The 26738-nt window shown below is 42.0% G+C and overlaps 4 protein-coding genes and 2 non-coding genes across 7 annotated transcripts; 3 read left to right on the top strand and 3 right to left on the bottom strand.

The window, feature by feature from the left end:
* Positions 1-127: 127 nt before the first annotated feature.
* rxylt1 (ribitol xylosyltransferase 1) lies at positions 128-4809 on the bottom strand. The gene is made up of 6 exons (XM_011607339.2): positions 4589-4809; positions 4267-4449; positions 3957-4059; positions 3515-3829; positions 3223-3393; positions 128-2215 (listed from the first exon to the last, which is right to left on the bottom strand). The coding sequence occupies exons 1-6, from the start codon at positions 4725-4727 to the stop codon at positions 1813-1815; spliced, it is 1314 nt and encodes a 437-aa protein (XP_011605641.1). The 5' UTR covers positions 4728-4809; the 3' UTR covers positions 128-1812.
* On the top strand, positions 2398-2469 carry trnap-agg (transfer RNA proline (anticodon AGG)). Its single transcript has one exon. It is a non-coding gene; the product is annotated as a tRNA-Pro (tRNA).
* Positions 4810-5013: 204 nt separating the features above from the next.
* LOC101078837 (cytochrome b-c1 complex subunit Rieske, mitochondrial) lies at positions 5014-6626 on the top strand. Its single transcript, XM_003967430.3, has 2 exons — positions 5014-5231; positions 5905-6626. The coding sequence occupies exons 1-2, from the start codon at positions 5120-5122 to the stop codon at positions 6507-6509; spliced, it is 717 nt and encodes a 238-aa protein (XP_003967479.1). The 5' UTR covers positions 5014-5119; the 3' UTR covers positions 6510-6626.
* Positions 6627-7673: 1047 nt separating this feature from the next.
* On the bottom strand, positions 7674-10764 carry zgc:112052 (protein C19orf12 homolog). Of its 2 annotated transcripts, none has more exons than XR_003889695.1 (5): positions 10646-10760; positions 9915-10028; positions 9118-9278; positions 8586-8962; positions 7674-8477 (listed from the first exon to the last, which is right to left on the bottom strand). XR_003889695.1 is itself a non-coding variant. In XM_003967428.3 (5 exons), exons 3-4 carry the CDS (start codon positions 9275-9277, stop codon positions 8697-8699), a joined length of 426 nt encoding a protein of 141 aa, XP_003967477.2. In that variant the 5' UTR covers position 9278; positions 9915-10028; positions 10646-10764; the 3' UTR covers positions 7674-8254; positions 8692-8696. The 2 variants fall into 2 exon arrangements, 1 of the variants encoding a protein (XP_003967477.2); XM_003967428.3 differs by having other exon boundaries at positions 7674-8254; positions 8692-8962; positions 10646-10764.
* trnap-agg (transfer RNA proline (anticodon AGG)) lies at positions 10389-10460 on the bottom strand. Its single transcript has one exon. It is a non-coding gene; the product is annotated as a tRNA-Pro (tRNA).
* Positions 10765-11090: 326 nt separating the features above from the next.
* On the top strand, positions 11091-17792 carry uri1 (URI1 prefoldin like chaperone). Its single transcript, XM_003967536.3, has 11 exons — positions 11091-11472; positions 12174-12208; positions 13920-13998; positions 14090-14225; positions 15290-15381; positions 15464-15524; positions 15639-15834; positions 15919-16153; positions 16232-16383; positions 16460-16700; positions 17052-17792. The coding sequence occupies exons 1-11, from the start codon at positions 11395-11397 to the stop codon at positions 17238-17240; spliced, it is 1494 nt and encodes a 497-aa protein (XP_003967585.3). The 5' UTR covers positions 11091-11394; the 3' UTR covers positions 17241-17792.
* The last annotated feature ends 8946 nt before the right edge of the window (positions 17793-26738 follow it).

Raw genomic sequence — 26738 nt, 5'->3', positions numbered from 1 at the left:
TTAGTTCATTTGGTTTATAACTTTACGCAAACGCCTCCCATCCGTTTAGATGGGATTGCTCATTCAAAAGCCAAAATCGTTTATCTTCTTATAATCACACATTACAAGGAAAAAGGAGCGCATGTTGTTACTTCAGCAGGTATTTATTCTACCCCACGCATTCATTTCAAGACCCCCTCTCCAGTCCCAGGCCTTAGCTTTCAAACAGCTCCATTAAAACATCTTAACAAGTTTATTTTTTCCTTGCTGCTGTAACAAATTCGAACTTACTCTTGGTATCAGTTATCAGTTGCCAGCGAATTAGACCTAACAAGCTTCATGAAAGCCCTTGTTGAGTTATTGTTGGTAGCATCGTTAGGTAGTGCCATTTTATCAGAGCTGAGAAAGGCTTTCGGTTGAGAGGTGAAACATCTTCTCTTGAGAGAATAGAGGTACAATGGCCCTGGATTAAAGCGCCTAGCAACAACACATAATAGTTTACACCCAGAATCTACAGAGCAACAAGGGCAGCAATACACAGTGCAGATACCAGTAGTGACATATCAATCATAGTACTGTAGAGAATAATGTGGTTTAATGATACAAATACAGAGTTAATGCAGACTCAGTTCAGTTTATGCTTGATGTGTGCAGTCCTTGATTGCAAACTGAACTTCCCCCAGGTTCTATCAAATTTTCAAATTGCAATTTTGACTTTAAGAGGTAGTTCTGCCATTTCCGGGAAATTAAGACTCCAGAGGGTGTTCTATAAAAGAGCACCATGAATTAGAATTCAGAGGATGCTGTCTTTGCAAGCCACAAATGGTTCTTCATGCATCAACAATGGGAACTGTTTTATAGTGCACTGTTTAATATCTACTTGATTTAGAAAAAAAAGAAACGTTTTTAAATTACTTTTCCAAATCGACAAACCTGATACTTGGTGTTACACCATTTTTCTAGATACAATTGAGATGCAAGATGCTGGTGCTGGACTATGGATGTCATTTTTCGTGCCTCTTTGACCCTCTCACGAGACTTTTAATGTTGGACTGCAGAAGCAAAACGGAAAACTCGACATTTCATGACAACCTAAGGACATATTTTTAGCTATTCAATGGCTGATTTCTTCAAAGAAATACTTATTACCTCAGTTGCCATAATCTTATAGGTTTTGTCAATTATTGCTGAGCCCACAGCGCTATCTTCTGGCGACATTAACGCACTGCAAGCACCTCCGCCTTTCGATTAAGTACATTTATTTTTATTGCACTTCAGTTACAAAAACAAAAATCCATGCAGCACAGGACTTTAGTAAATATAAAAAGAATAAAGGCTTCACGTTTTGATTATAAAAAACACATGCTAAACTATTAATTTTAAACTGACGCTCACAATATAAAAGCTTGCAGTACCAACAAGGCCAAAAACAGTCTCGGATTTTTGATCTTTTACACACGTTGTTAAATTATGGGTAGGGTTTTGTTTCAGACTTGCTTTATAGATCAACTGTATTTATTTAAATAGAAAAACTCAACTTTGGGTGAGTTAATTTTGAAATATGAGGACTTTAAAATGTAAAGGCAAAGCTTATATTAATTCTTTTTTTTCATATATATTGACATTCATCTATGTAAACATTGAGGATAAACATATAGTAAAATTTCTACTGGCAGCTATATTACTTTACCACATATGTCAATGGTTTATAAATATTACGCTCACAGCATCATCAAGATCAGCACAGTAGTATAACACATCTCCACAAACTAGAAAAAAAATGATCATAATATCTAATGTTTACCCATTTATGTGTTGAAAAGAACACCTTGATCAGCCACTTTTGAAGACCATCTCCTCAATGACTTCAGTGAACCGCTCCTTCATCTGCTGACGGAAGCTGGCGTACCACTCCAGCAGCCTTCTCCTTCGGTCCACCCTCTGCTCCTGGTTTAACCCCCTCTCTCTCTCTAAAATGGCTGGTAGCTCTTTCCAGTCATTGATGAAGATGAAGGGTGCTCCTGCGGCTTTGAGCAGACGTAGTGGAGAACTGGGCCCGGACGCACACGTCCCGGGTGTCATAACGTCTTCAACAACGGGCACAGAGCCATAAGAGCAGGCCTCGTAGATGCGGTAGCATTCTGTGTTGATGCCGACTGGGCAGAGTGTGAGCTCGCTCTGGGCCAAAGCTGTCTGATAGCGCTTCAGTGTGTCTGCCGTCTCCTGGGGGAGCCACCTGAAATGGTAGGGAAAGAGATGATGGAATGCACAATCTATACATAGCAAGGGTGACTGACTAGCCAACTGATTCAATTATTTTGAATCAATTCTATAGATTTGTCCTCCAAGGAGACAACAGCGCTTTAAGAAGAGGCCGCTAGAGGGTGCTGTTCAGACTGGGTCCGCGTTATTGAGCGTGGCTCGTTGGTCTAGGGGTATGATTCTCGCTTAGGGTGCGAGAGGTCCCGGGTTCAAATCCCGGACGAGCCCTCTTTTGCGATAAACTTACTAAATAAACAAACGTAAAGGTGAAAAAATAAGTAACACAAAAATTCAGATAGAGATTAATGTTCCACGAGTTTTAGGTATTGGCTGTAAATAGTAGATTTAATGGGATATAATCAACACATTAAAAAGTGTAGTAGTCAGTGTTTTGAAAAAAACCCCGACTTGATAATGTGAATCTGATAACAAACATTTAAACTTACATCTTAGACATTAAGTCCAAATGTAACAGTCAGGCTGAAGAATTATTCAAATCATTCAAACTAATATAAAATGCTAAACAGCAGACAACTGCAATCAATTAATGAGACCAGAATAACCATAAAAAGCTGTTCCTCTTCAGAAATCATCTTTGTAACATTTGACATTAAAAAAGTATGTTTCATAGCGCTTAATTCCATTTTTGAAAGATGTCAATTAGAGATGTTCAATAATGCCAAAAAAAAATCTGTATAGATTAGAAAAATTTAGATAAGAAAATATGCCAGGCAACAAAAAATGATCCAAACCAAAACCCGTCAACCTGGCCTGACTCTTGAGAGGTGAGTCTGTTCATTTTCATTTTGCAAATGATAATTTTTATTTGCAAATGATATATATTTTTTTTTACTTTAAAAAGATTCTTGGTTTTCAGAACTTAAAATGGCTGCAGCATCCTACCTAAATAAAAAAACACCCAATCATGTGAGAATAGTTATTTTATTGTCATTATTACCAAGCATGTGATTACGGACTTACTTCTCCCTGGCAGCAGTGATGCATTCCTTGTCCAGGCCAGACTGTTGTAAAACCTGCATGAGAGTTTCTCGGGAGGAATTTTTGTAAACGGTCCCTAAGAAATTACAGAGATATGGTCTGGTAGAGGTGATGAGTTGTGGATTGGGTCTAATCATTGGGAATTGCCTGTACCTGCAAAACATTGGACAAAAGAGAGGAAAATACCTTTATATGTTAGTTTATAAAAATCACACATTTTTGAGTACAGTGCATTTATAAAAACAATAATTAAGAAAAATTAGAAAAAGCATACGTAGCAACACCAAGAGGCCACTGGAAGACATCCTTGTCATTGACCCAGGGGCTGTCGTACACCAGAAACAGCAACTCCACAAAGCCACCATTTCTCTTTAAGTATGGGCTGATCCAGTTATTGTTGCATTGCTCACTGCCCAGTAGGACCACGGCCACATGTGACACAGTGTTCGACTGTACCATAGTTTGGACATGTTCAAGCCACCGTGTAGAGTAGGAGATCTTTTGCTGCTCGCGGCCGTTCAGGACCACAACCAGACTGTTCATATTCAGAGGGACATGACCCTGAACCACAGCTGGACCTGTGTAGAAACTGAAAATAGAAAAGACAAAGAACAATAAGTTAATGCCTTGGATTTTTTTAAATGTAAAGTATCTGTTGCATTTAACAAAACAGAACATGTGTTGAATCCGACTTCAGACTTTCCTGAAATTGTTACCTGAAATCAATTTTTCCTGACTGCAGTTCTCCCTCTCTCCATTGTGCAACCTTTTCAGTAGGATTAAGGGGTCCTTCCAAAATATGTTCCCAAAGATAAAGTCCTAAGGGGGAAAAATGGTCAAATGCCATTTCGGTGTTTAGATTCATCAAGTGTTTGCAAGGCATCTATACATTCAAACTCTAAATAGTAATAATATAGAAGTAATGCTAACTGCATGTTTCAAAACTAAATCATATTACAAACTATAAATGAATCAATTTGGCAATACTGTTATTTTAGATCCAAATAATACCACATAATAACTCACCTATGGCAGCTTTTCCCCAGATTTGCACCTTGTGATTTTTTGGTTTGTTGTTAATTCGACTCATGTGCTGTTTGAAGGATTCTCTCCTTTTGTTCAACGCGGAGTTGTACACCACCTGCTCATCCTCCCACGGATTCCATTCATCTGTCAGAAATGGAGCAACGCCGCCATCTCTGACACCCCCTGCAAAAATGCAGTTACCAATTTGCGTTTAATACATTTCTCATAAGTAAAAAAAATAGCTTTAGCTGCTAATACACAATTTTTTGATTTATCTCATCTATTGTACATGCTAGATAACGCCCCTGCTAAATTGAATTACCCGAGCTTTCCTTTTTCACCACTCTGTGAACGCGAGAGATTACTTTAGTGCTAAAGAAGACACTGTATGCAGCATAGAGCGAAAATGCCACATATGCAAAAATAACTAGAAGAAACAATTTTCTTTTGGGTATTTTCATTTTCCTGTCCTTTTCTCACGTTACCATTGTTTAACCCTCCTCCCTATTCTACAAAAGGACCCTTGTTTACATCATAAGGACCCTTACATACAGGTAACTAAGAAGAACGCCTGTGCCAAATTACTAAGCCTCCTGATTTTTTGTTTATTTTATTAAAATAATTAACAACCTCTTGAAAGTAAGTGTATATATACTCCAAGGAATTAGTTAAAGATTTTGGAAGGAATTTAATTTGTAAGAAAAAATATGGGAACCATTTCACGGACTCCAACCCGGAACTTTGGTGCTGAGGGGCATGTGTGTAGCAGAGGAAATTATAGAGTTACACTTCAGACTTACGATTGCAAGGTCGTCCCCATCGTTGGGGGTAGAAGAGTCTTATTTTCGGACAAATGTTGGCCTTAGTTGGTCGCTGCGGGACCTTGTCCCCCTCTTTGCGAGCAACAAAGGGTACAACTAAAAATGTGGTGCTCCCTGGAATTAAGGAGCTGACGTCTGTTGTTGGTAAGACGAAGGACAGTCTAGCTAGCATGTTAGCGTTGCTAACCAAGAAATATTCCTCTACGTAACGTAATTATGAAATTTTAAAAAGATTTTTTACTGCGGATCAGTACAGAGAATATAAACAACGACTGACCTGTCCATTGGTTTATCATATCAGTACCGGTAATGACTGACGACATAAATAGTTGACTTATTAGCACTTAGCAGAGGTAGCATTGTAATTGGTATTGTAATTGTTGGTCAATGGTCTTATATGCGGTTTTTATATCTTGTATCAAGGCAGCTATTGGATTTTAAAATGTGTTGTTATTTGTTCCTGTAACTTAAATATGATTACTTCTTCTACACTATATGAAATGTATATAGGTATTTGTACAGTGATAGCATTTTACCAGTACACCTCTATGCTAATGGTCTCGGCTGTCAAAATAACACGAAATGTGTGGCCTACTTTGTATAGAGACCAAAACTGGTAAAACTTTGTCATTGTTCATGTAAATACAGTCCTGGATGTAGAAAATGGACACAGAAAACTGATTAGGAGCTAATACAGATACGCAATGATGTGAGGATGTGAATGAGCCCAATACCTGTCCAGTACCCCTGCTTTATTTTTGTTTGTATCTTTAGTTTTGTGTTTAATACTGAATTATGTGTGACCTTCTGGCTCCAGGAGGACTCCGTCTTGCCCATACAGACATCAAGCTCCCTGACTTTTCTGATTACCGCCGCCCTGAGGTCATCGATGCCAACAAGTCATCTAAAGACAGCAGTGATGGGAGAAGGGCATTCTCTTACCTCCTTACAGGTGCCACCACTGTGGTTGGAGTCTATGCAGCCAAGACAGTGGTCACCCAGTTTGTTTCCTCTATGAGTGCTTCAGCAGATGTCTTGGCCTTGTCGAAGATTGAAATCAAGCTCGGTGACATCCCAGAAGGCAAAAATATGACCTTCAAATGGAGAGGAAAGCCCCTGTTTGTGCGCCATCGTACAGAAAAAGAAATTGCCGCAGAAGAGGCCGTGAATCTTGGGGAGCTTCGTGATCCTCAGCACGACAAGGATAGAGTACTTAACCCACGCTGGGTCATTGTACTCGGTGTGTGCACCCATCTGGGTTGTGTGCCAATTGCAAATGCTGGAGATTATGGAGGCTACTACTGTCCTTGTCATGGCTCCCACTACGATGCTTCGGGAAGAATAAGAAAGGGTCCTGCTCCTCTTAACCTGGAGGTCCCCTTTTATGAATTCCCTGATGATGATACTGTTATTGTGGGCTAACTCCTAGAGCTGTACCTCAGATTCTCTCCCATCTGTGTGTAGATGGCTTCGAGCTAGGCGTTTGGAGGTGTAAGAAAATGTATATTTCCCAATAAATAAAAAGTAATTCCTTCTGTGTATTTGCATCACTTAATTTTACAAGAAGCATCTCATATTGTGATGAAGCCCCATGAATGCGTAGAATCTTTCTGACCCGTCAGTTTGCCTAAAGCTCACTACTGGCATCTGTTGGGCCTTTTTGTGTTCAGGAGCTCTACTGTGGGGCTCTGGGTTCTGTAAACATAATGAATGATTTTAGCAGGTGTTTGCTATATGATATTGGGAGATGTCATCTGAAAATACTCCCAATTTAATTTCTGCACATAATGACCTTTAACCCTTAGATGCATAACATATGAACACCCCCTCTAATGCACAACATGGGTCAAAAATGACCCGCATTCATTTTCTATGTGTTTTCAGGCTGGGTGAGTGTTTCTTTGCTGTATTTTTTAAAAATCAATTCATTTTATTATTAAATGTCCCAATTATAATTTTAATATCTTGTTTTTGATTAGTACAAGGTCAATGCTTCCATTTTCTGTTTATTATTTTAGGAATAAAATAGATTTTGGATTACTACTGTCGTGGAATTTTTAGCCGTTTGGAGAAGAAAAACTATTAATCTAAGTTACTGCGTAGGAGATGGTTTTAATCCAGTCAGTCGGTCAGGATACACACACGGAAGCATGCGGAGAGATCTCTGCTCAATGTATACAGTTCTGATCTTATATAGTTGAAGGCCCGCCTCTGAGGTGCACACGTCTTCACAGCGGGTGTTCCGGCTGGTGCAAGAAGTTGAATGCCTGAGGATGTCCCCCCCTCAGTCCTTTGACGCTGGTCTTCCTTCAACCTTTGTTTCCATAAATGAATGAGGAACCAAATGGACTCCGTCTGCTCTCCCACACCCTTCCTTTTGTTCTCATTTCACAATAGAATACCATTTCAATTTCCTCCTTTTGTATACAGTTTACATTCCACAATCAAATTCCATTTCACTACACCACATGGGTAAAAAATGACCCATTTATCCAAGTGTGATTTTGAATTAAATTACTTCAAACTATAACAATAACTTGCTTCAAATAATCACGTTAGCAATGCTTTAGGCTAAATAATCATACATTTTATATTTGAAATGTGTTTATTTGTCACACAAACATGATCGTCAAATGTCAACAGCTAGCTAGCTACGGTAGCCGATTGAAAAATTTTCCCTTTCTGACAAGAAATGGAGCTACTTATTCTTCAAATTCAAATTAATTACATAATCAATAATTATGCAGAGTTATCACATCAAATTTCTTATTAGGTAATATGATAATTATTGTAAAATAAGACTTAGATGGTTCAGGTCTTCAAATACAATCTTCTCCACAGTGGTAAATACTGTAAATACTGTATGTTACAAAATGTGGGTCTGACCCATGTGGATGTGGGAAAACTTCATGAAGACTGACAAAAGCCAAGCTTATTCATAAAGGAAGAACAGAACACTTAATGTGAGGATTTGTGCTACATAAAACAATTAAAAGTTAATGAATAGTTTGATTAATAAATGAGTAAATACATTGATTGAATGCTGAGTAATAAAGTTACGATATAAAAATGTGTTAAAAAAGTTTAGCACCAATTTAAAGCTCAAGAACATTTCTAATAGTTCCCTAAATTACAAATCATATGTCCACACAAGGACTGCAAGATGTGTTTTTTCCTTTTAATTATTTTTTAAAAACCTTTTTTTAAATACCATTCCTAACGGTGTAGAAATGTTTCATTTGTTTACATTTTCACAGGATGGGGTACATTATGTGAAAACAAGTGAGATACAATTAAGAGTTGATCGTGTAGGTAATGATATATTTGCACTACATATATGATAAAAAATTCTTCACACTCTACACTGGATGATTGTTCCCCAGAGGTTCACATCATCATTCTATTGTTTGTTATTAGAAAATAAACAGTTTCCATTCTTAAAATTCCATAGTCCCAGTTAAACATAAATCCTCTTTGTATATTCCAAATCCTGTTCTATTTGATTTTATCTTATTTTTCTCTGAGTGCTCTTGTTGCTGTTGTTGCACTGTAAATTTCCCCGTGTGGGACAATAACGGATCTGAATCTGAATCTGAATCTAAATGGAAACTAATCCACATATTGTACTTCTGCCTGGAGCTCCTTGGTGACATATCCTAGAAGGGCACCTATGAGCCGCTGCTTCAGTGGGCCATTTTTCATAACTAAAGCAGTCAATTGCATCAAATCTATCCACTGGATGTCTCTAAGGATGGCCATCATATCATCATAGAGCTTCTGCTTTTGCTGAGGACTGAGCTCCATTAACACCTGAGGCAGCGGTTTGAATTGTCCACTGGTCAGCCAACAACCCAAGAGGCCTCCAACAGCACCACCTACAGGGGAGGAAGATTCCAACTTGTGAAATAAAGTCCACAAAATGGTAAGCCAGATGTGTTTGATTTTGATTGGGAAAAACACTATAGATCAAATGGAATTTGAATCACCAACAATGGAAAAAGATGGGTTTGTTTTGTATATTTCCACTGACCAACTGCAATACCAAGAGGACCACCAACGAGCCCCCCGGCCAAGGCCAGTCCCCCTGCTGCTGCTGCTCCCTTGGACGAACCCTTGATAGTGGCCCTGACCTGATGATTAGCAGACAGCTCACAACATAGTTGCATGACGTCATTAAGCCGATGGGCCATTCTGCGTACAGAACATGTAATGTTAGAAACGATGAAAGAGGTTGACACACTTAACACAAATATTCAAAAATAAAAGAAACAGACAACAAATACAAGGCCTTGTTCTTTCTCACTAGACCAGGGGTCGGCAACCCAAAATGTTTAAACTTTAAGAATGTTTGTCACGTTTTTCTTCCTACAGAAATTATATTAAAACAATTTCCATTTTCACATTTTTGAAAAAGCTCCAGGGAGCCACTAGGACGGCGCCAAAGAGCCGCGTGCGGCTCCAGAGCCGCGGGTTGCCGACCCCTGGACTAGACCTTATCGTGAGATTTTTAAAATCGAGACTGGACACACCCCAGTTTAGACCGTGTGCATAACGAAAGTAAAAAATGTTTTCAAGGAGGCCCTAAGTCGTCAAACAACCACAGAACCACAGCTTGCTTCTTTGTGTCTAAATTCACTTTCACATAAAAAAAAAAGCTTTTTCCAGTCAGAAATAGTTAAAGCTTCACGATTCCAACATACAACTAATTTACCACCGCTTACATCAGTAGAAGACAGCACAGGTATCATGTTATCAAAGATATCTCAACGTTCTGCCATTTCTAGAAGAAACAAACCCCGCTGTTCTACAAAACAGCTGTTAACTTACTTTATGATGTCCTCGTCGATGATCAAGAGGAAGTGCAGCTGAGGAGTCGTCTAAGACTTAGCTTCTGCCGGGTACTTTCGATTTTTGAGCTCCAGTAGGCTTCGGTCGCAATGGCTGATGGTAGCAAAACACGAGATGCGTTCAGGGACATTCGGGAACAATCTGATTTTCAACGTTTTAAAAATATAACATAGAACCGTGGTTTGCGTGCACAGCTTCTTCAGTAATCGATTTCTATAGATTGCTACAGAGCAGATCATAAAGCTCACGGGATTGTATTTAAGGAAATTTTAAGATATAATTGCAAATCATAGAAACCTATAAATATACTGTTCTGCTATAGTCATGGCACACTTCAGCTAGGATTTGTCGTCATTTTAGCTATTATCTGAATATTGACCTCAAACTTAGAAAATGCGTCGCACTATATCGTATACAGTATTTGTAATAATATACATACACCAATTTAAAAGAGGGCTCGTCCGGGATTTGAACCCGGGACCTCTCGCACCCTAAGCGAGAATCATACCCCTAGACCAACGAGCCGATTACGAACGCGAAACATTAAACGAGCAACAGAGTTATGTTCAATATATATGAAGATCATGCGCGACTATATGAAGGTTCCCAGTAGTATTGATTAACAGAGCGTTGAGTCCATTTGTTTCACCTCTTTCCATCTACAAAATGAGGACGTCAGACACAATGATAGCTATAGGGGACATAATCACCATTAACTGTTTGACTCCAACGTTTGCGCTGCTGTAGATTAGAGATTAGAAAGTCATTCATTATAATATGACGATTGTTTACGTTTGGGCACTCTTCACATTTACCCAGGGTGCACTAGGAAATCCGGCTACGTCCAGTTGGCTTCATTTTCCGGAAAAATCGTAAATAAAACGTGCTATCATTAAAATAAAAGCATGGAACAGGACAGCTCTCGGCGCGATGTAGATATTTGGGTCATGATTTATTACTGCGTATCTGATCCTGCTTAATGACAAATCCCTCTCACCTGCTCTCTTCCAATTAGAGCAGAACAACGAGATAGAAGTTTGTGGCCATAAAATTACTTTATTTGTTGAAAACGATGTCTGAAAACGTCATCCAGTTGCAAGGTTTTGGGACAGGCAGTATTCTATTTTATTTTGAAATCTTTCACCGGAAGCCCCGCCGTCATTTTAAACCTCTCGAGGTGCACGTCGCAGTGAGAGTAAGCAGGACTGTTTGATAACCGCTGGGAATCTAAAAAACCCTGGATATTTTTGGACATCATGCAAAAACCTTGAAATGGAAGTGTGAGATGATATCAGTTCCGAACGTGGAGATAATTATCACTGCTTTATTTATGAATACGCACAGAACGGCGGTGGGGAATAGCTGCTGCTTCTGCATTCATAAACACTTCTTTAGGACTCACAACAACCCCTGAGCTTTGTGTCGGGCTCACTAAAACCACTTGTGTAACGTACGTGTGATGACAATGGCTGGAAAGGATAATGCGATTATCGACAATCTCGACGGAGTTGTCAGGCTCCGAAAGGAACAGGAAAAGGTATTTTGCAACATTTTGCTGGCCCGTAACGTCGAACATTAGCCACCATCTGGTCGGTGCCACGCGGCGGACCAGCAGAAGCACCATTTCATCTTCCTGAAGTCTTTTCACATGAAAGATTTTCAGATTTTGTCCTTCCTCTGCGAACTAACTATAGTGCTACTTTCTCCCTTCCTTATGCTTAGATGCCCTGAAGCTGCGGTGAAGTGATTATTTGTTGTTTTCAGTTTCACTTCTGTCCCAGTTCCACTGTCTTACGAAGACGCACATGGTCGCAGTGTGACCATAAAGATCAGGAAAAATCTGACATTTATATGAATTTAGTCCTTATAAAGTGTTTCGTGGGAGCCATGAGCGTGCATGCAGATTAGGATTGAAATCCCCGTTAATAGCACGCATGACCACGACGTCACAATAGTATCATTAGCATTTCTTTATTTTTATTCTGTTTTAACATGAAGATTGCAATAAACTGCTCCCACAGTCTGAAACAGTAATTTAAAGTTTCCGATCATTTGTTTGACTATTGCTCTTCCTTTGGCTTCCTGCTTCCTTTTCCTGGTTAAATATTGTGTGTGTAATATAAGCAGACATCCTGCAGCACCATCTGATCCCTGATCACAGTGTTGAAGCCCAGCACTTTGTGGGTTACATTGTTTTTAATCACTTTTCGTGTTTTAACGAGTTTGTCCTTGAAACAGGTGGTGAAAGACTGTGAAAACAAGATTCAGCACTGGTAAGTCGATTCCCTTGTGGGAAAGAGAACTTGTACTGTGCTGAGATGTTGCTGAAAAGAATGTATAAGTATGTATCTTTTTATGGTTGCTACTAGTGTTCCAAATATCTTTTAAAATGGAAACACTGTTATGCTTTTTGTGAATGTTTCATAAACATTTTCTGTTCAGGGACCTTCTCTTAAAAAGGGAAAATGCGTTCTGCTAATTACTGATTTTTGTCTAGACAAAAGTGCTTAAAAAAAACCCCAACAACTTTATATTTCACCCTAATTACCATCAACATGATGTTGAATGAATTCTCAAACAGAGCCAGAAAAGAATGTATCACTTTTATACATGTGTTTTTGGCAGTATTGATGCTTTGTGGTTATTTATTTTGAATGATTTAATTCAATCTCTTCAGGGTCAGTCCCATGAAATATAACCCAACTGTTGGGTTTACAGCAGACTACACCCATGACACTCGGGCATAACTTGGGTTTGTGTAATGTCAAAATATCTTCCTGGGGGAGAAAAAAAAGTAGCTGTTTGATAGATGAGAGTGTGACACAGTCTGGACAAACAAATGCAGCAAAGCTGACAGGTGAGTGAATGAGGGAGGTATCAGGTATCAAACCACATGTGGCGACACGGAGCCGTGCTGCCCTGTCAGGAACTCGCATCATGTAGATGGAGTGGAAACACTTGTGTGAATTCATGATGGTGTTTGTGCTCAAACTGACAGCTATATGTAGCCATTCATCCCCCCTCCACCCCGATCGACACTCCGGGTTATTGTAGAACAAACCAGCGACCCCTAAACCTAAGCCTTTTGTTTGCTCTTGTTTGCCCCAATTAGAGCTTCTTATTTAATGACAAAAACAGTAAAACTTTGGTGTCATTGGGGATTATACATTTTTTTGTACATAGTTTGTGCTGTTTCCTCCATCTTGCCCCCCAGACATATAAAGAATTCAGGAGACATGAGCTGTTTGGTTTCTCTTTATGCATCACGGAAATCTACCCAGTGTAGATTTGCAGTGTTCTCAGCTCCACTGGTTAGGAGGAAAGATGTCTGTGTGGAGCTCTGCAGATTTATGTATCGTGATTTTTAATGTGAAAAGAGAATATCTGGGCGCATGTCTACACTCTGCTGTCCAGACTTGTTACTCGGAGAACAACAAAAGTCAGACTTCAGCCAGTTTTTCTTTCCCAGAACCCTCGTTGATGCCCCTCAGGACTGTCCTGATTGGCTAAATACACTCATCGTTTCTTTTCATCACTTGCCATTTATGCTTTTTTAATCTCACTTTCAAGGCTGCTTCCATGAGATCAGCAATTGAAAACAGCCAATTGAATCCATACTTGCAGATTGTAATAACACACAAATACTTACACACTTAGTTCTCCATCAGATACAACAACCTTTGCTCCGACATTTCTTTTAACTGTTTACAGTCCTCTTTATTTCTATGTGAAAGCAATGTTTCCTGCTTCTGCTGTTACAGTTGCATTTATTTAGTTCCAAAATTTCTTGGTATCAGATAAATGGAAGTCCTTGAGGCCACCTGTGTTACACCATGTCCTCCGTCTTTGAAACAGGAACTTCCTCTGTGATTGTCTTATTGTTCCTTTCGACATTCCAGAGTGTTGAGGAGGCCAGCAGTGGTTTGAATGGAAATCATTTTAAGTTGCCTTTGGGTTGATATTTTGCAATTTTTTCATTTGCAGGAAGAAGGTGTCGGGTGACTATGAAGCCCTGAATGAGCGGCTTCAGACCCTTCCAGACCAACTGTCCTATGATATCATGGTGGGTGAGATTCTCACAGCTAACAACACAACACAACCTTTATTCAGCATCGTGAGAGTTTTCGGTCTCACGTCAATTGTGCTCCACACAGGTGCCGTTTGGCTCGTTAGCCTTCATGCCTGGGAAGCTTGTGCACACCAATGAAATTACAGTATTGCTGGGTGACAACTGGTTCGCCAAGTGCTCCGCAAAACAGGCTCAGAAACTTGTGGCCCACAGGATGAAGCGTAAGTCTGCTGTGTGTGTGTGTGTGTGTGTGTGTGTGTGTGTGTTTTTAAAAAGTGATTCTTAACTAATGCTGCAGTAGGCCCAGCAGAGGGTGCTGTTGCATCAAGTCTAACCAGAATTACTGAGGCGCAGTGACTGACTTCCTGTTATCTGAAGCATCATTTACCACGTGTATATGGGAGCATCTCTTACCATGATGGTAGAATTCACACAATTTTAACGATGTGTTTGGTGAAGTGAAATGGCGGCATAATATCTGCTTTCAAATTTGGCTGGAGTGTTTTTAATTTAGGATTCATCCCGGGGGTTCACATCTGGCGCGGTCCTCGCAGTTCTACGTTGGCCACGTTCATTAATGTCAGTTTCCCCGCCGTAGATCTTTTTCATAGCAACTCATACATTTGTCATTCTTTCCAACTGGAGCCCACTGCAGAAGACGTTAATGCTTGACTGACTTTTGAGGGAAAATAATTCATTGTAATATACATTATGCAAACTGTTTTTGCCTTGCTGCTCATTGCCGAATTCTCATAGAGTCAAATGGGCCCAAGTAACGATCTCTGATGTGAACATTATTAGAGTGTTTAGTGAAGCAGAAATATGCTGCCACAGCCCATCCGCAGCCGTCTGTGCCCCCCTCTCCCCACCCATTCTCCTGACCTTGGCCACCCTGTTATTACAGAGCTAAGTGCTGTAATACAAACATAGCTAGCTGAAATGTGTCAGAGAGCAGCTGAATTGTCAGGCCTTCTGTGTTTGACCTTTCCTCACTTTCAGTTGATGCACTGACTGGAGGGGCTCCCGATCGCCATGGAAACAGGGGCCCTCTGCTGCTATTAGCAAAAGGGCTTAATTGTTGTCAAGATTTAATGATCCAGAGTAGTATTCAGGGCAGAAGATATTATGAACTGTTTGTGTCATCATTTTTCAAAATTTTTTCCCCCCAACTTGTTCTGGGCTTTAACTCTTGAGTAGCCGGGTGCCTCTGAAATAAATAATCTCTTAGACACAGTTTGGTGTGTAAATGAATAAAGTATCTTATTACTGTTCCTGTTTTATGCAGATGTGATGAATGAACTCGATGACCTCTCCAAGACCAAGGAAAACTTTGTTTCCAGAGTGGAGTTTGCAAGGAAATTGGAAACCATGACATCTGTAAGTTCTGTCACCACGAGTTGTCTCACAGTCAAAATGTTGTGTAAGCCTGAAATGAGGACACTTAGTTTTTTCCTTTCAGATGAAAGGAGACTTTGTTGATATCAGAGAAGTCGAAGACAATGACGCCGTTGTCGTCAAAGGTATCTCTGACAGTTTTTCTGCTCCATCAGATTGGTTTTTGGCTGGCGAAAAGAGAGAGAAATAAGAAACTTGTTCTTTTTACTGTACTCATTTCCATTTGTCTCCTTCAAAAGGGAAGCGCAGATTAGCACACAAGCCGAATTCCAAACCCAAACTGGATGCTGTACTGGATATTAAAGAAGAGGATGATGAAAACAAAGAGGAAGGCAGTGATGGAGGGGAAAGAAAAGGCATCCTGACAGAGGAGGAGCTGTGGGCTCGGCTGGATGAACTTGAGAAACTTGAAGCGCTGCAGGATGAGCAGGACAGGTAAACATACTCGTCTTCCATCCTTCCGCATTTTGTTTCGAATCACCGCATTTTAAAATGCCTTCAAATGTGTCACGTCTTCAGATTATCTGATAACGCAGACACGAACGGTGAGGACACGTCGTCTTTATCCTCAGAAGAGGAGAAAGATGGGGCGGCTCCTGTAAGTGAACAGAGCCTGAAGCCCAGCTGGATGTCTCTGCCTCAAAGTCAAGCACCAGCCAGCACAGACAGACGGGAGGAGGAGGAGGACATTGATGGAGAGGGAGGCAGCTGTTTGCCTACAATCTTTTTCTCTCACACAGTCGAACCAAAGAAGGTCAGGCTCATTTTTGTCAAACGGAAGATTCATTCTGGCCGGGCTCTCCCTTTATCTCGCCTCTGCCGTTTGTTTCAGGTGAGGATAAACACGGGCAAAAACACCACCCTGAAGTTCAGCGAGAGGAAGGAGCAGAAGGAACACTCGAAGAGGAAAAGGAAAAACAGCCACAGCAACGGTCACTCCCATCACGAGCTCCACAAAATCACAACACCGGCAGACATTTACAGGTAGGAAGCATGTGGGAGATAAGAGAGAGAATATACAGGTAGATGTGCTTTTACACGTTTCTGTTGTTCACGGCAGGTTGTTTGTGGATGTGAAGAACGGGGAACCGTTCCCCAGGAAGTCCATCCTGAAGTCCCGCAGCAGGGAAAACAGCGTGTGCAGCGACACGAGCGAGAGCAGCGCGGCCGACTTTGAGGAGCGAAGGGTGATCGGCCGCGGCCTCAGCCACGAGGACCCGGCACACAGCGACACCAGTGACGGGATCACAGAGGAGGACAGCCCCGGCGCAGCACCGACACACACCCCCAGCAGGTTTGAGGTGAGTGCTACACGCTCGTCTTCACGTCATCAGCCGAATCAGCCACGTTCCTTTGTCTGATCTTTAATCTCACTTACACCGCATAATATTCCGATAGTATGAAACAGCTCATGAAAATTACACCACTGAGCCTCATATCCCTTAATGAGAACATAACCAAACTCTCAGAAGCCTCTTTGAGTTAAAGCTCTGTGCACTGGAACAGTCGTAAAATGCCAGTCACAAAGTGGGAATATATGGCAGAAATGCACCGTTTGTACTAACGATAAACCTCCGACTTCTTTAACCCAAGTGTAATGCAGGGAGAGTGAGCCCTCGTGGAGGTTAACCGGCTCTTTTCCTCCTGTGCAGGCATTTTCCGGCACGGTGGTGGAAAAGGACCCGATGATTCTGAGTGTCCCCCACCTGACCATCTCTCCACCTGCTCTTCCCACCATCTTAGAGAGAAAACAGGAAGAGGTGGCGCCTGACGCTCCGCCTCCCCAACAAGCTCCTAAAAGAGTGTCAAAGTTTAAAGCAGCCAGGCTGCAACAGAAGTAAAATTAAACACTTTATCATTGTTAAACAAGTTTTAAAGCCTTTTTTTCTAATCTTTTACTGACTTGAACATCTGGCTGATGTTCCCAGATTCATTTCACGTTTGGTTGATAGTGTTTCTGTCACTGACTGTGAGGCTGTTTAGAAGGATAACAAGCACAATCGGATGTTGATGAGCGTCTAACACTGCTGATTACCTTCAGAGTCTCCATGGCTAATCCACACACCAAGGAAACTGTAAACGGTACTGAACAAATGTCCATAGTTCTGCAGAGCCTGTTTGAAACAAGAGTCTTTCCACGTGTTTTTCCGTCTTCTGTTTGTCAGTTGATGCCATCGCCAGTTTAGGTTAGGCTTGAAGCTTGAGCCAGTTGCCTTGTTTTTCTCTTTCGATGACTATAGAGGTCGGGTACATGCTTGCTCCTCTTTAACCCTTTCTTGACCTGCCTATGAATGTATCTTCTCCTTTGTGATGAGCTTTACGTAAAAACAAAATCAAGTCATAATGTTGATGGGAAAAGAAAGCGTTTTACAAATAAATCTGTTCAAATAACACGCTGGCTTCCCTCTCATTTATGTTCTGCTGACCTTATGTTTGAGCGTCTTTATGGCTGTTTTGAGAGTTTTCTCATTGTTTCAACTTGCACTTTTGCTTGTTGGAAATGTTTTTTTTATGGTCTTAAAAAGGGAGCTGTTACATGATCAGCACAGAAATAAGAACAATCTGTTATTTCATGAGAATTTCCTGATGTGCATTAAACTCTGCTTACGCAAGATCAACGGCAAACCTATAAAACCGAACAGGAAGTTCAGCTCGAGCAACGCGCAGGCTACAGGCCTAATATAAAAACTGATTGGTTAAAGCCCAGCTCTTTTACAGGCTGTTGTGCGTCTAAAAGAAGCTTAATGCGTCAGTGCAAACATCATGTGGAAATATGAAAACCGAGCTAAGTAAACTAATCTTTGTGTGTAAAATTAAACTGACTGGAGAAAAAAAAGACTGATTTCATCTTTTAAAGGTCCTTTTGTCTGCAAATCTATGGGGCTGCTCTCACTTCAGAAATACCCACGTGCTCGCTGAAAATCAGACTCCAATGGGCTTGGTCAGTGACATCACCTGTAGTTCTGCTATTGTATGTGCACAAGTCAAGCGCAAGCCTTTTCTCACCCCCATCAAATGACAAAGATCCGCAAGACCTTCAGTGTCAAACAATTAGCAGCTAAATTTTTAAGTGTTAAGGGTGTTATACCATCATTACATCTATTTGTGGATTTGGCAATAAGGCACTCTAGGAAATGAGCTCTGATGAGTTTTTGATGCCCCGTCCATGACCTCACCATATGTAGGTGGGTCTATAATGTTTACTATGATACTTACAAAGAACTCCAGGGGGTATTTTCAGTCGTTTCGAAGAGTTTAATTTGTGCAAGCGTGAAAATAAATGAAAAATAGAGCGTATCAGTTATGTTAGATGTAAGTTGTGTGCAAGTATGGGTCAAGTCCTGCTGGAGACGTCAAACAAATGTAAATTTCATGGCTTCAGTCAGTCGAGTTTGCATATTGTGAGTGTTTGGAGATGCGATAATCACTTTGGTCAAGATGAATCGGCCTTAGAAGCATCTGTTTCTTCCTGACGGTGAACTCCAGAGGACCACCACATTGTTTAATGTAGTCCAGATCTTTTCTTGTTTTTTAAAGAGGCAACTCACACACGCACACACACACACGCACACACACACACACTCACAAGCAGCTTTAATTAAAGCTGCAGCTTGTGAGTTGAAAGGCTATCACTCCTCTTTACGTTAAATGGTGGGAGTGCAGGCCTCTGATAAGAAGCTTTTAAACTGGTCCTGAGGTGACTTTGCCCCCCACCCCCTTCATCAGGATTATTTCTCCAATATGAAAATCCAGGTAGCATGAGACAGATTAGGCAATGCTTAACATGCTAGTGTTGTGTTGGTGAGACATGGATCAATGGATTTATGTAGTTTAAGCTGTGAAGGTATATGCTGGAACACAGCAGAACCAAGATACAAGGAAATAGAGCGAGCACACTATGTAATGGGCCGGAACATCCAAGATCTGCATTTCAGGGATTAAGAGGGATTTTGTAAAATGTGTGATGAAGAACTCGGGCGAGTATTGTTTTCTAGACAGGTGCTAAGAGAGGAAGAGTTGGACTTACCTCCAAATGTCAGATATCTGCTGCTCTGCTAATGCAACTTTGCACACTACAGATTTACTTCTGAAGTGTCTCCTTATATACCCTTAGAACCACCACCTGTGACGGCTGTTGTGCTTTTGCCCCTCAGGTATTTCAATAATACACCCCTATGTTGAAGTCACAGGTGGGAAACGCCTAGGTGATTCACAGCTGTGAATCTTATCGACACCTCATTTAATCAGAGATCTGCTCAAAATAATTCAGGATGTTAAACCTTTGTTTAAATCATTCAGGGAGAATTAAGTGTATGTTCAAGTTCAGTTCAAGACTGAGAAAATTATAAACTAAGTGTGTATGATAAAGGCTTCAGCCCTCATTATTTATTTTTATGGCGCTCCCCCACCCCCACAGCATTGCTTCATTGTTGGAGGAATGTTATTTTGGAACCCCTTTAATTATTAATGCAATTAAACGATTCACTTTCCCTATATTTTTGTAGATTAAAAAATAAGAGGGTAGCAAAATCATCGCGGTGAATCTGGCTCATATACTCGCAATTTTCATTTAATATAGATTAATATAAATAAACACTGCCGCATTAATCACCCCCCAAAATTCTACACGAATGTTTCTCCACAGCGCTCCCACATTTAAACGTCTCTGGGATGGCACAGAGCTCTTTACGCACGGTGTACTCACCAGCGGCCAGATGAGGGAGACATACAGCTTTGGGACATATCGAAGTATCTCATGTAATTTTTTTTTTTCTTCATAAGATTTCATTACCTCTTTCTTCAACTGGAATGAGCGAAAGGCAGACCGCTGCCTTCGCTTTGTGACAGCGTCAAGAGGTTTTTAGGTTGGTTCGTTCGCGGAGGAAGTGAGGGGGGAAAAAATCCGCGTCCGGCTGTGCGCGCTTCGGCCGTGCGTCCGTGATAAAGCGTGTGAAGCGTACAGTCCGTCAGTCAGCAGTCAGTCATCCGACTCCACATCACTCTCCGCTCAACTCCGGCTGTCACCCCGCGTCCTCCGCCGTTTACGCACCGGGCAGGTAAGCGCCAACCACTCGCGGTCCGTCCGCCACATTTGCCCGCGTCATCCGCGGGAAGTGAAGTGAAGTTTGGAACGACTCGGATTCTAATAGATGCGCGGTTTTTAGCAACTGTTGGATGTTGTTTTCGTGCCGATGGTGCAGCCGCTGTTGCCGATTTGGTTGTTGCTGGTGGTGGCGTTTGAGGTCAAAAATAAAAGTAGCAGAGAGAGATAATAGGCTGTGCGTAAAATGACACGTTAAAAGAATGTGGATTATTTTTGTGCAGCAGACCGTGTTCCATGTACTGTTTACCGTTCTGTCATGTCATTACCTTAGAATTCTGTATTTTAATGGTATGTTAGTATCCCTCTGTAAAACACTAATACCACATTTGATCCACAATAAGACCTAGTGAAGTTGTGCTGCTTGTAATTATGAATTCAGGAACCCTAAATTTGTGTGAGATTTTTAGAAAGTGCACCTATACTAGCACCCGTATAGATGACATCTTATATTTTCCTTTTTACTGTCACCTGTACACAGTGCCACAGCTACCCCTCGCCCTGTGAACCCCCACCAACCCCTCCTCCTCCTTTTCCTCCTCCTCCTTCTCCTCCTCATCCTCCTCGCCCCCTTTCCTCCCGTTTCCAAATGCTCTCCTTTGAAGCGATGATGCCCCATCTGTCATATGCGAGCAAAGAGAGACCATGCGCTGCTCTTCTCAATTACCAAATTCTCCTCATGCCAGCTCCGGTGGGACAGGAGGAGGAGCAGGTGGGTGGCAGTCAGTGTGATCAATCAACATGAAATATTCAGTTTTGAATATACACATCATTTGCTGCTGCTGTTATCCCCCTTCCTCCGCTCCAAAAAAGGAGTCAGGGATGTCTGGGATATGTTGGCAGGTATGCTCAGGTGATTCTGTTTCTGACTCAAAAGTTAAATGGCCCTAGCACCACAACCGAGGGGGCTCGGGCAGAGGAAACTGTACAGTGCCACCGTGTTTTTCATTATGGTGCAGTAAAATCACACAGCTTACGCGACAAAGCTCTGCTTGGCAACTTTCTCCCCTGATAGAGGCACTTGTTTGAACAACAGGCACATGATTTGAATATCTGTAATCCACGCTGAAATCAACAGGCCAGATGAACTTTTTGGCTCGCCACACTGAGAATAACACCACCGCTACCCCCTCCCCCCAACCCTCCCCAGGATAAACCCTCGGATAACCTCCGGTTGGGCTTAAACGGGGGCTTACTTATAAGGAAAAACAGCAAGGAGCAAAAGTCATTTCATTTGTCCCTCGCATGCCGACTCCATGAAAAATCCCGCCACTTGGAAGTACTTGGGCCCGATTCGAGTCGACTCCAACTCTTCAGGAAAGTTTTAATCTCCTCAGTGTCTGCCTCGTGATAATAATATCTCTGTGATGTTGCCTCGTGAAATTTGCCCAAGCACCATGGCCCTAAGTATTTGAGCTATGAGGCAATAGAGTGAAAAGCATAGCCCCCTCATATGAGAACACAACAGTGAATAATTAATAACCTTGCTCCCAATTCCAGGAAAACAATAGCATATTGTGGGAACACTGCACTAATTTCGGTGGAGATAGAGCAAAAAAAAATATAGATTTAAAAGGCAAACAACTTGGATGGAATGTGGGATAGATTTGACCGTGTGTATTAAAAACTTCTGGCCTGGTTGCTCGGCGCTATAGATTTTTCAGACATTGTGGCATTCCGGGTGTTGTAGTATAATGTTATTTGCCTTTGAGATTAATCAGAATCCATTAAATGCCCTGCTCTCACCTGCTGGCAGTGTGTGAGCCCGAAGTGCACATGCAGGAAGCTATTTTCCATGGGGCTCCTCTCCTGGCTGTCAGCTCCCATTAAGGGGGAAGGTGTCATATCTGTAACACAGCTGAGTGCAGATGGCAGAGTGGAGGGGATGGCTCACCGATTTAAACAATGATTAATGAACAGAGATGGAAAACAAATTACATTGGACTATTGGAGGCAGGGAATTGTTTTTATGAAAATGTTAATTGTGTCTGCCAGGCTGATACCGGGAGTGGGGGGAGGGGCAGAGTAGAGGGCACGGCGGCGACGCAACCGTGGGGCCGCTGATAGGACATCTACTGCTCCCCTGGATCAGATCATTGGTGCGTCTCTGCGTGTGATGGCGAGCGCCGCACCTTCGCTTTAAGGCCACCGATGGGCCGTAACTTCCAAGGTTTGGCTTTTTATGGTGAACTCCATGAAGAATTGTCGCCCACCACTGCACCAATTAGCGTTATCTCTAATAATAAGTGGTTGTAAGTGACGAGAGAAGGCGCCCTGTTCTAGTTGTAATTATTGCAGGCGGGTGCAGCTGCACTACTTAGGGAGATGATGATAATTATTTTTCTTTTTTTTTTCATTGCGGGTTGATTATTTAAGAGCATCATGCACTCATCAGAGTAATCAGGAGAGAGTGATTAGTGAAAATCCACGAGGCTAACAGCTGCCACATTAAACACTTGCCACTGTTGCCAACACAGAGAGACTGAGCCCTTCCACAGGACATAGACGGATGAAAGCACTTCACCTTCAGCTCGTGACCAGGCGTGTTTGTTAGAAAGTCAAGGCTCAGGGCGCGCGGAGAATGAGAGTAAACACAGCAGCCTCCGTGAAATGGCACGCCGTTTTGCTCCAAGGTCAGTCTTCAATGCTCCGATTCAAGCGCAGGAGCAGCTCCGAGGGGGAGTCAAAGTTCGATATGGCATTTTTGAAAGCGTGGGAAAAGCTGTTAGCACGCAGCGATCTTGTGCTCCTCCCAAACTGTCTCTTCTTGTATCAAGTAAAGGCTGAGCACTTCAGTGTACAGAGGCAAGAACACTTCACTCCACAACACTCTGAAAAAAAAGAAAAAAGAAGGAAAGAGACCCGTGCGGGTGTCCGGTGTTCCCGCTGCTGTGGAAGGCCTGCTAAAATAAAGGCTAATTCTCTTAGCCCAGATGTTGCCTGAGCACAGTCCTGGGATCCCACTGGGTTGATGAGCTCAATCAGCAAATGATGAAAAGATGATTTTGTCCCTGTAATTACAGTGTGTAAACTACTTAGCTAGGATTGCAAAGGAAGTCATTTTCTAATTACGCTGCTACCCCGTTGTCTAATGGTGGATGTTTTGTTGTTTTAGAGAACGCGGGAGATAGGGAGAAGGATAGATAGTGTGTGTGTGTGTGTGTACGTGTATGTGTGTGTTTGCGAGAAAGAGAGAGAGAGAAGAACTTCATGAGGGGCCTGTGCTGTGCTGCTCCAGCGGAAAAAAAAGACCATCACAAGTGCAAGATGGCTGCCAAATGAGGGTTCATTGAATTATCAGGCCAGTTAATGTGCCTTGGATTATGCTCTTTGTTTGTCAGTGTTTTTCCTGTAGATACCATAGCTTAATGAGCTACTGTAAGTGGCATTACCAGACTCCTGCTGCGATTCTGCGATGACTCCTTTAATGACTTTTGTTATTGTGCCTCCAAGTGCTTTTGCTTTTGAAAAGCAGACCCGTCATTTTGTTGATATTGAGCAAAAGAGCTGATGCGCTGGCGACGCTGTCCAGTCGCTGTGAAGGAGGCAGTGACGGAAATTTGGCTTTTGCATTCCTGTCATCTTTTGCTGGAAGTTCTCCTCCTCGAGACTGAAAAACGTGTCAAGGTGCTGAGAACCGAAGATCGTTCTTTGAGATCCGCGTGGGTTCTGTTAAAGCTGGCTTCCGTCCTGCAGGGCCAAACCATCTGATGCAGTCTACACCATGCGGATAAGCTTCTCTTGTGCAAGGCATCCCCAATGCACCCCACACTGTTAACAAACCATGTCGTACGCCAGAGCGTTGTTTGTGTCCAGAAAGAACAGGTGGTCTGTGCAAACAAGAGCAACTGTTTACACATTAGTGATTTAAAATACTTTCTATACGCACATGCCTGTGTGTGTGTGTGTGTGTGTGTGTGTGTGTGTGTGTGTGTGTGTGTGTGAGAGAGAGAGAGACAAAGAGTGGGTGTCTGATGAGATGATGTCAACGAGTTGTGGAAACCATGTTTATACATCCTTGTGCTTTACTCCGTGTGAGTGCCATTGAACGCACCAGAGCATTTTATGAATGCTCAGTTTAGCTGTATCTCGCACACGCATGCATGCAAGTAGACACACAAATACACACAGATACACACAAATACACACACACACACACACACATACACACAAAATGAAGAATAGGAACACTGGACCATAAGTGCATGCTGAGGTGATCATTTTCCCCACACATACATACTTAATCAACGTCGCATCCCTTCCTTCTGCATAAATGTGATTTGTGAACCACTTGTCATCTGAATGAGCCGTGGACACAGCTGGTCACCCTCAGACAAACCTGCACTTCCAACGGTTTCTTCACTTTTTTCCATAAATTATCCCGCTGTTGTGTTCGGCGCTCCCGATGCCAAACGGAATTTAGGGTAGGCTTCCCGTCGGTGAGCATGTCGGGAACTCCAGAGAGCTTCACCTCTGCCTCGCAAGTGCCTGATTTATTTTAGCAGGGCAGAAGCCAGATTTTTGATAGTTGTAAACAGAATGACATGGATTTACTGCATCCACAACAAATGTGTATGTAGTTCTTTATGAGTTCTTTAGCTATTACTCACAAGGAGCTAGTTTGTCAGTGCTGTGTGTGCTCTTTCTGTGCTCCTGCAGTAATGAATGGTGCCGGTTAGACTATTCTGTCTCCGTCAGGCTTTTGGTGGGGCCTACAGAGAAGCTCCTATAGGGTTTCATTAATCTGGCTGTCAGAAATATATGGGTGCTATCTTTTGTAGAGGTCATAGTGGGCAGTTGTGCTGCCACTGCCCTCTCTTATGCTGCCTGTTCATCCCCTGACAGGGCAGGCCACAGGATAGTTGGATGGCTGGTTTGGTGGGTGGGTGTGTGGGTGAAGTGAAACACAAGGGGTATAATGCCTGGCACATAATCCTGCTCTGGAGTAATGAATCAAACTGTTGTTGTGAGCAAACTGGGAACTTCAGGGAATTCCAAGAATTTTGAAAAGCGTGATCTGATATTATGTTATATTTGAGAAGGCAGAACAATGTTACAAAGAATATGAGAGGTCAGCTGATGTGTTTTAGCGCCACACTATGGATTTGATGGATTTTGATGGATTTAATGTATTTTAGCATCAACTCGCTTTCATGAATATCAACTACATATAATTGCATAAATTTAGTCATGTTTAAAACTGAATCACTCATCTTTTCCATGCTTTAATCAGACATTTTACAGTGGACATAGACAGACAGACAGACAGACAGACAGACAGACAGACAGACAGACAGACAGACAGACAGACAGACAGACAGACAGACAGACAGGTATCTCACTCTGCATTACTGTAGATGTGTTGCTGTAACTGTTGGTTGCAGGCTCATATAGATGTTTGTGGTGCATTCATTGTAGCCGTCCACATAAATTATTAATGCATTTTAACTGCTGTTAAAAAGCAATATGAAAAATGCACGACTGATCTATAAATTTCAGTCATGCGTTTCATTCCAGTGTCACCACTCTATGGATTTACAATATCGTCCATCCATCCTAGTTGACAGTGTGCTGCAACTACAAAAATAAAAAAGATTGCATTTCCACCCTTGTGCAGATTAGATATTGAAATATAGAATCTGGGACTGCAGTAAAAATAAATGCAGCCATTTTGGATATGATCAGATCCCAAATCATCAGGAATGCACAACTCCCATGGCTAGTCTAATTGCGTGTGTGTCACATTTTGGTTTATTCTCTTATTGCCTGCGCGAAATCACACCTGCTCCTTGTTCGTCTATGCACGTCACACCTAAGAGGCGATGCTGTGACAACATGCTTAATAACAATCAGGCTCTCTCTCTCTCATTCTGCACAAAAAGAGCCTAATCTGTGCCGACAGAGAAAGCACCTCGTTGCCCCGTAGCCTGCTCTCGTCTGCACCGCTTGCTACAATCCTACAGAACACACACAGGCACTTGCACGTACACATGCTTTAGGCCTCATTGGTATGCTTAGTTAATCAGAAGAATACCACTTTAGCAAATATGAAGTGCATCTAGTCTATGCAAATATGGTTCTCTCACTTTCTACCTGTCAGATATGATTAGGTCAGGTCCGCATCCTCACATTGATCCCAGCTCGGAGCAGACAGGCCTTTCTTGCCAGCCAAGCCGACCTGTTCCGCATCTGTACGGCTTCCTGTGCAGCAGCTTCATGACTGACTGGCATCGCTAAG

The sequence above is a fragment of the Takifugu rubripes genome, chromosome 9 (genome assembly GCF_901000725.2).
Source record: "Takifugu rubripes chromosome 9, fTakRub1.2, whole genome shotgun sequence".
NCBI classification, from domain to species: Eukaryota; Metazoa; Chordata; class Actinopteri; order Tetraodontiformes; family Tetraodontidae; genus Takifugu; species Takifugu rubripes.
This window is presented reverse-complemented; position numbering and strand designations above follow the sequence as displayed.

Coding starts and splice junctions, on each gene's coding strand:
- rxylt1 (XM_011607339.2), bottom strand. CDS start 4,727: ATGAAAATACCCAAAAGAAAATTGTTTCTTCTAGTTATTTTTGCATAT. Junction 4,450..4,588: donor GGTGAAAAAGGAAAGCTCGG/GTAATTCAATTT, acceptor GCATTTTTGCAG/GGGGTGTCAGAGATGGCGGC. Junction 2,216..3,222: donor ATCACTGCTGCCAGGGAGAA/GTAAGTCCGTAA, acceptor CTACCATTTCAG/GTGGCTCCCCCAGGAGACGG.
- LOC101078837 (XM_003967430.3), top strand. CDS start 5,120: ATGTTGGCCTTAGTTGGTCGCTGCGGGACCTTGTCCCCCTCTTTGCGA. Junction 5,232..5,904: donor GGAGCTGACGTCTGTTGTTG/GTAAGACGAAGG, acceptor TTCTGGCTCCAG/GAGGACTCCGTCTTGCCCAT.
- zgc:112052 (XM_003967428.3), bottom strand. CDS start 9,277: ATGGCCCATCGGCTTAATGACGTCATGCAACTATGTTGTGAGCTGTCT. Junction 8,963..9,117: donor TCCTCTTGGTATTGCAGTTG/GTCAGTGGAAAT, acceptor CCTCCCCTGTAG/GTGGTGCTGTTGGAGGCCTC.
- uri1 (XM_003967536.3), top strand. CDS start 11,395: ATGACAATGGCTGGAAAGGATAATGCGATTATCGACAATCTCGACGGA. Junction 12,209..13,919: donor GAAAACAAGATTCAGCACTG/GTAAGTCGATTC, acceptor TTTCATTTGCAG/GAAGAAGGTGTCGGGTGACT. Junction 16,154..16,231: donor ACACAGTCGAACCAAAGAAG/GTCAGGCTCATT, acceptor CGTTTGTTTCAG/GTGAGGATAAACACGGGCAA.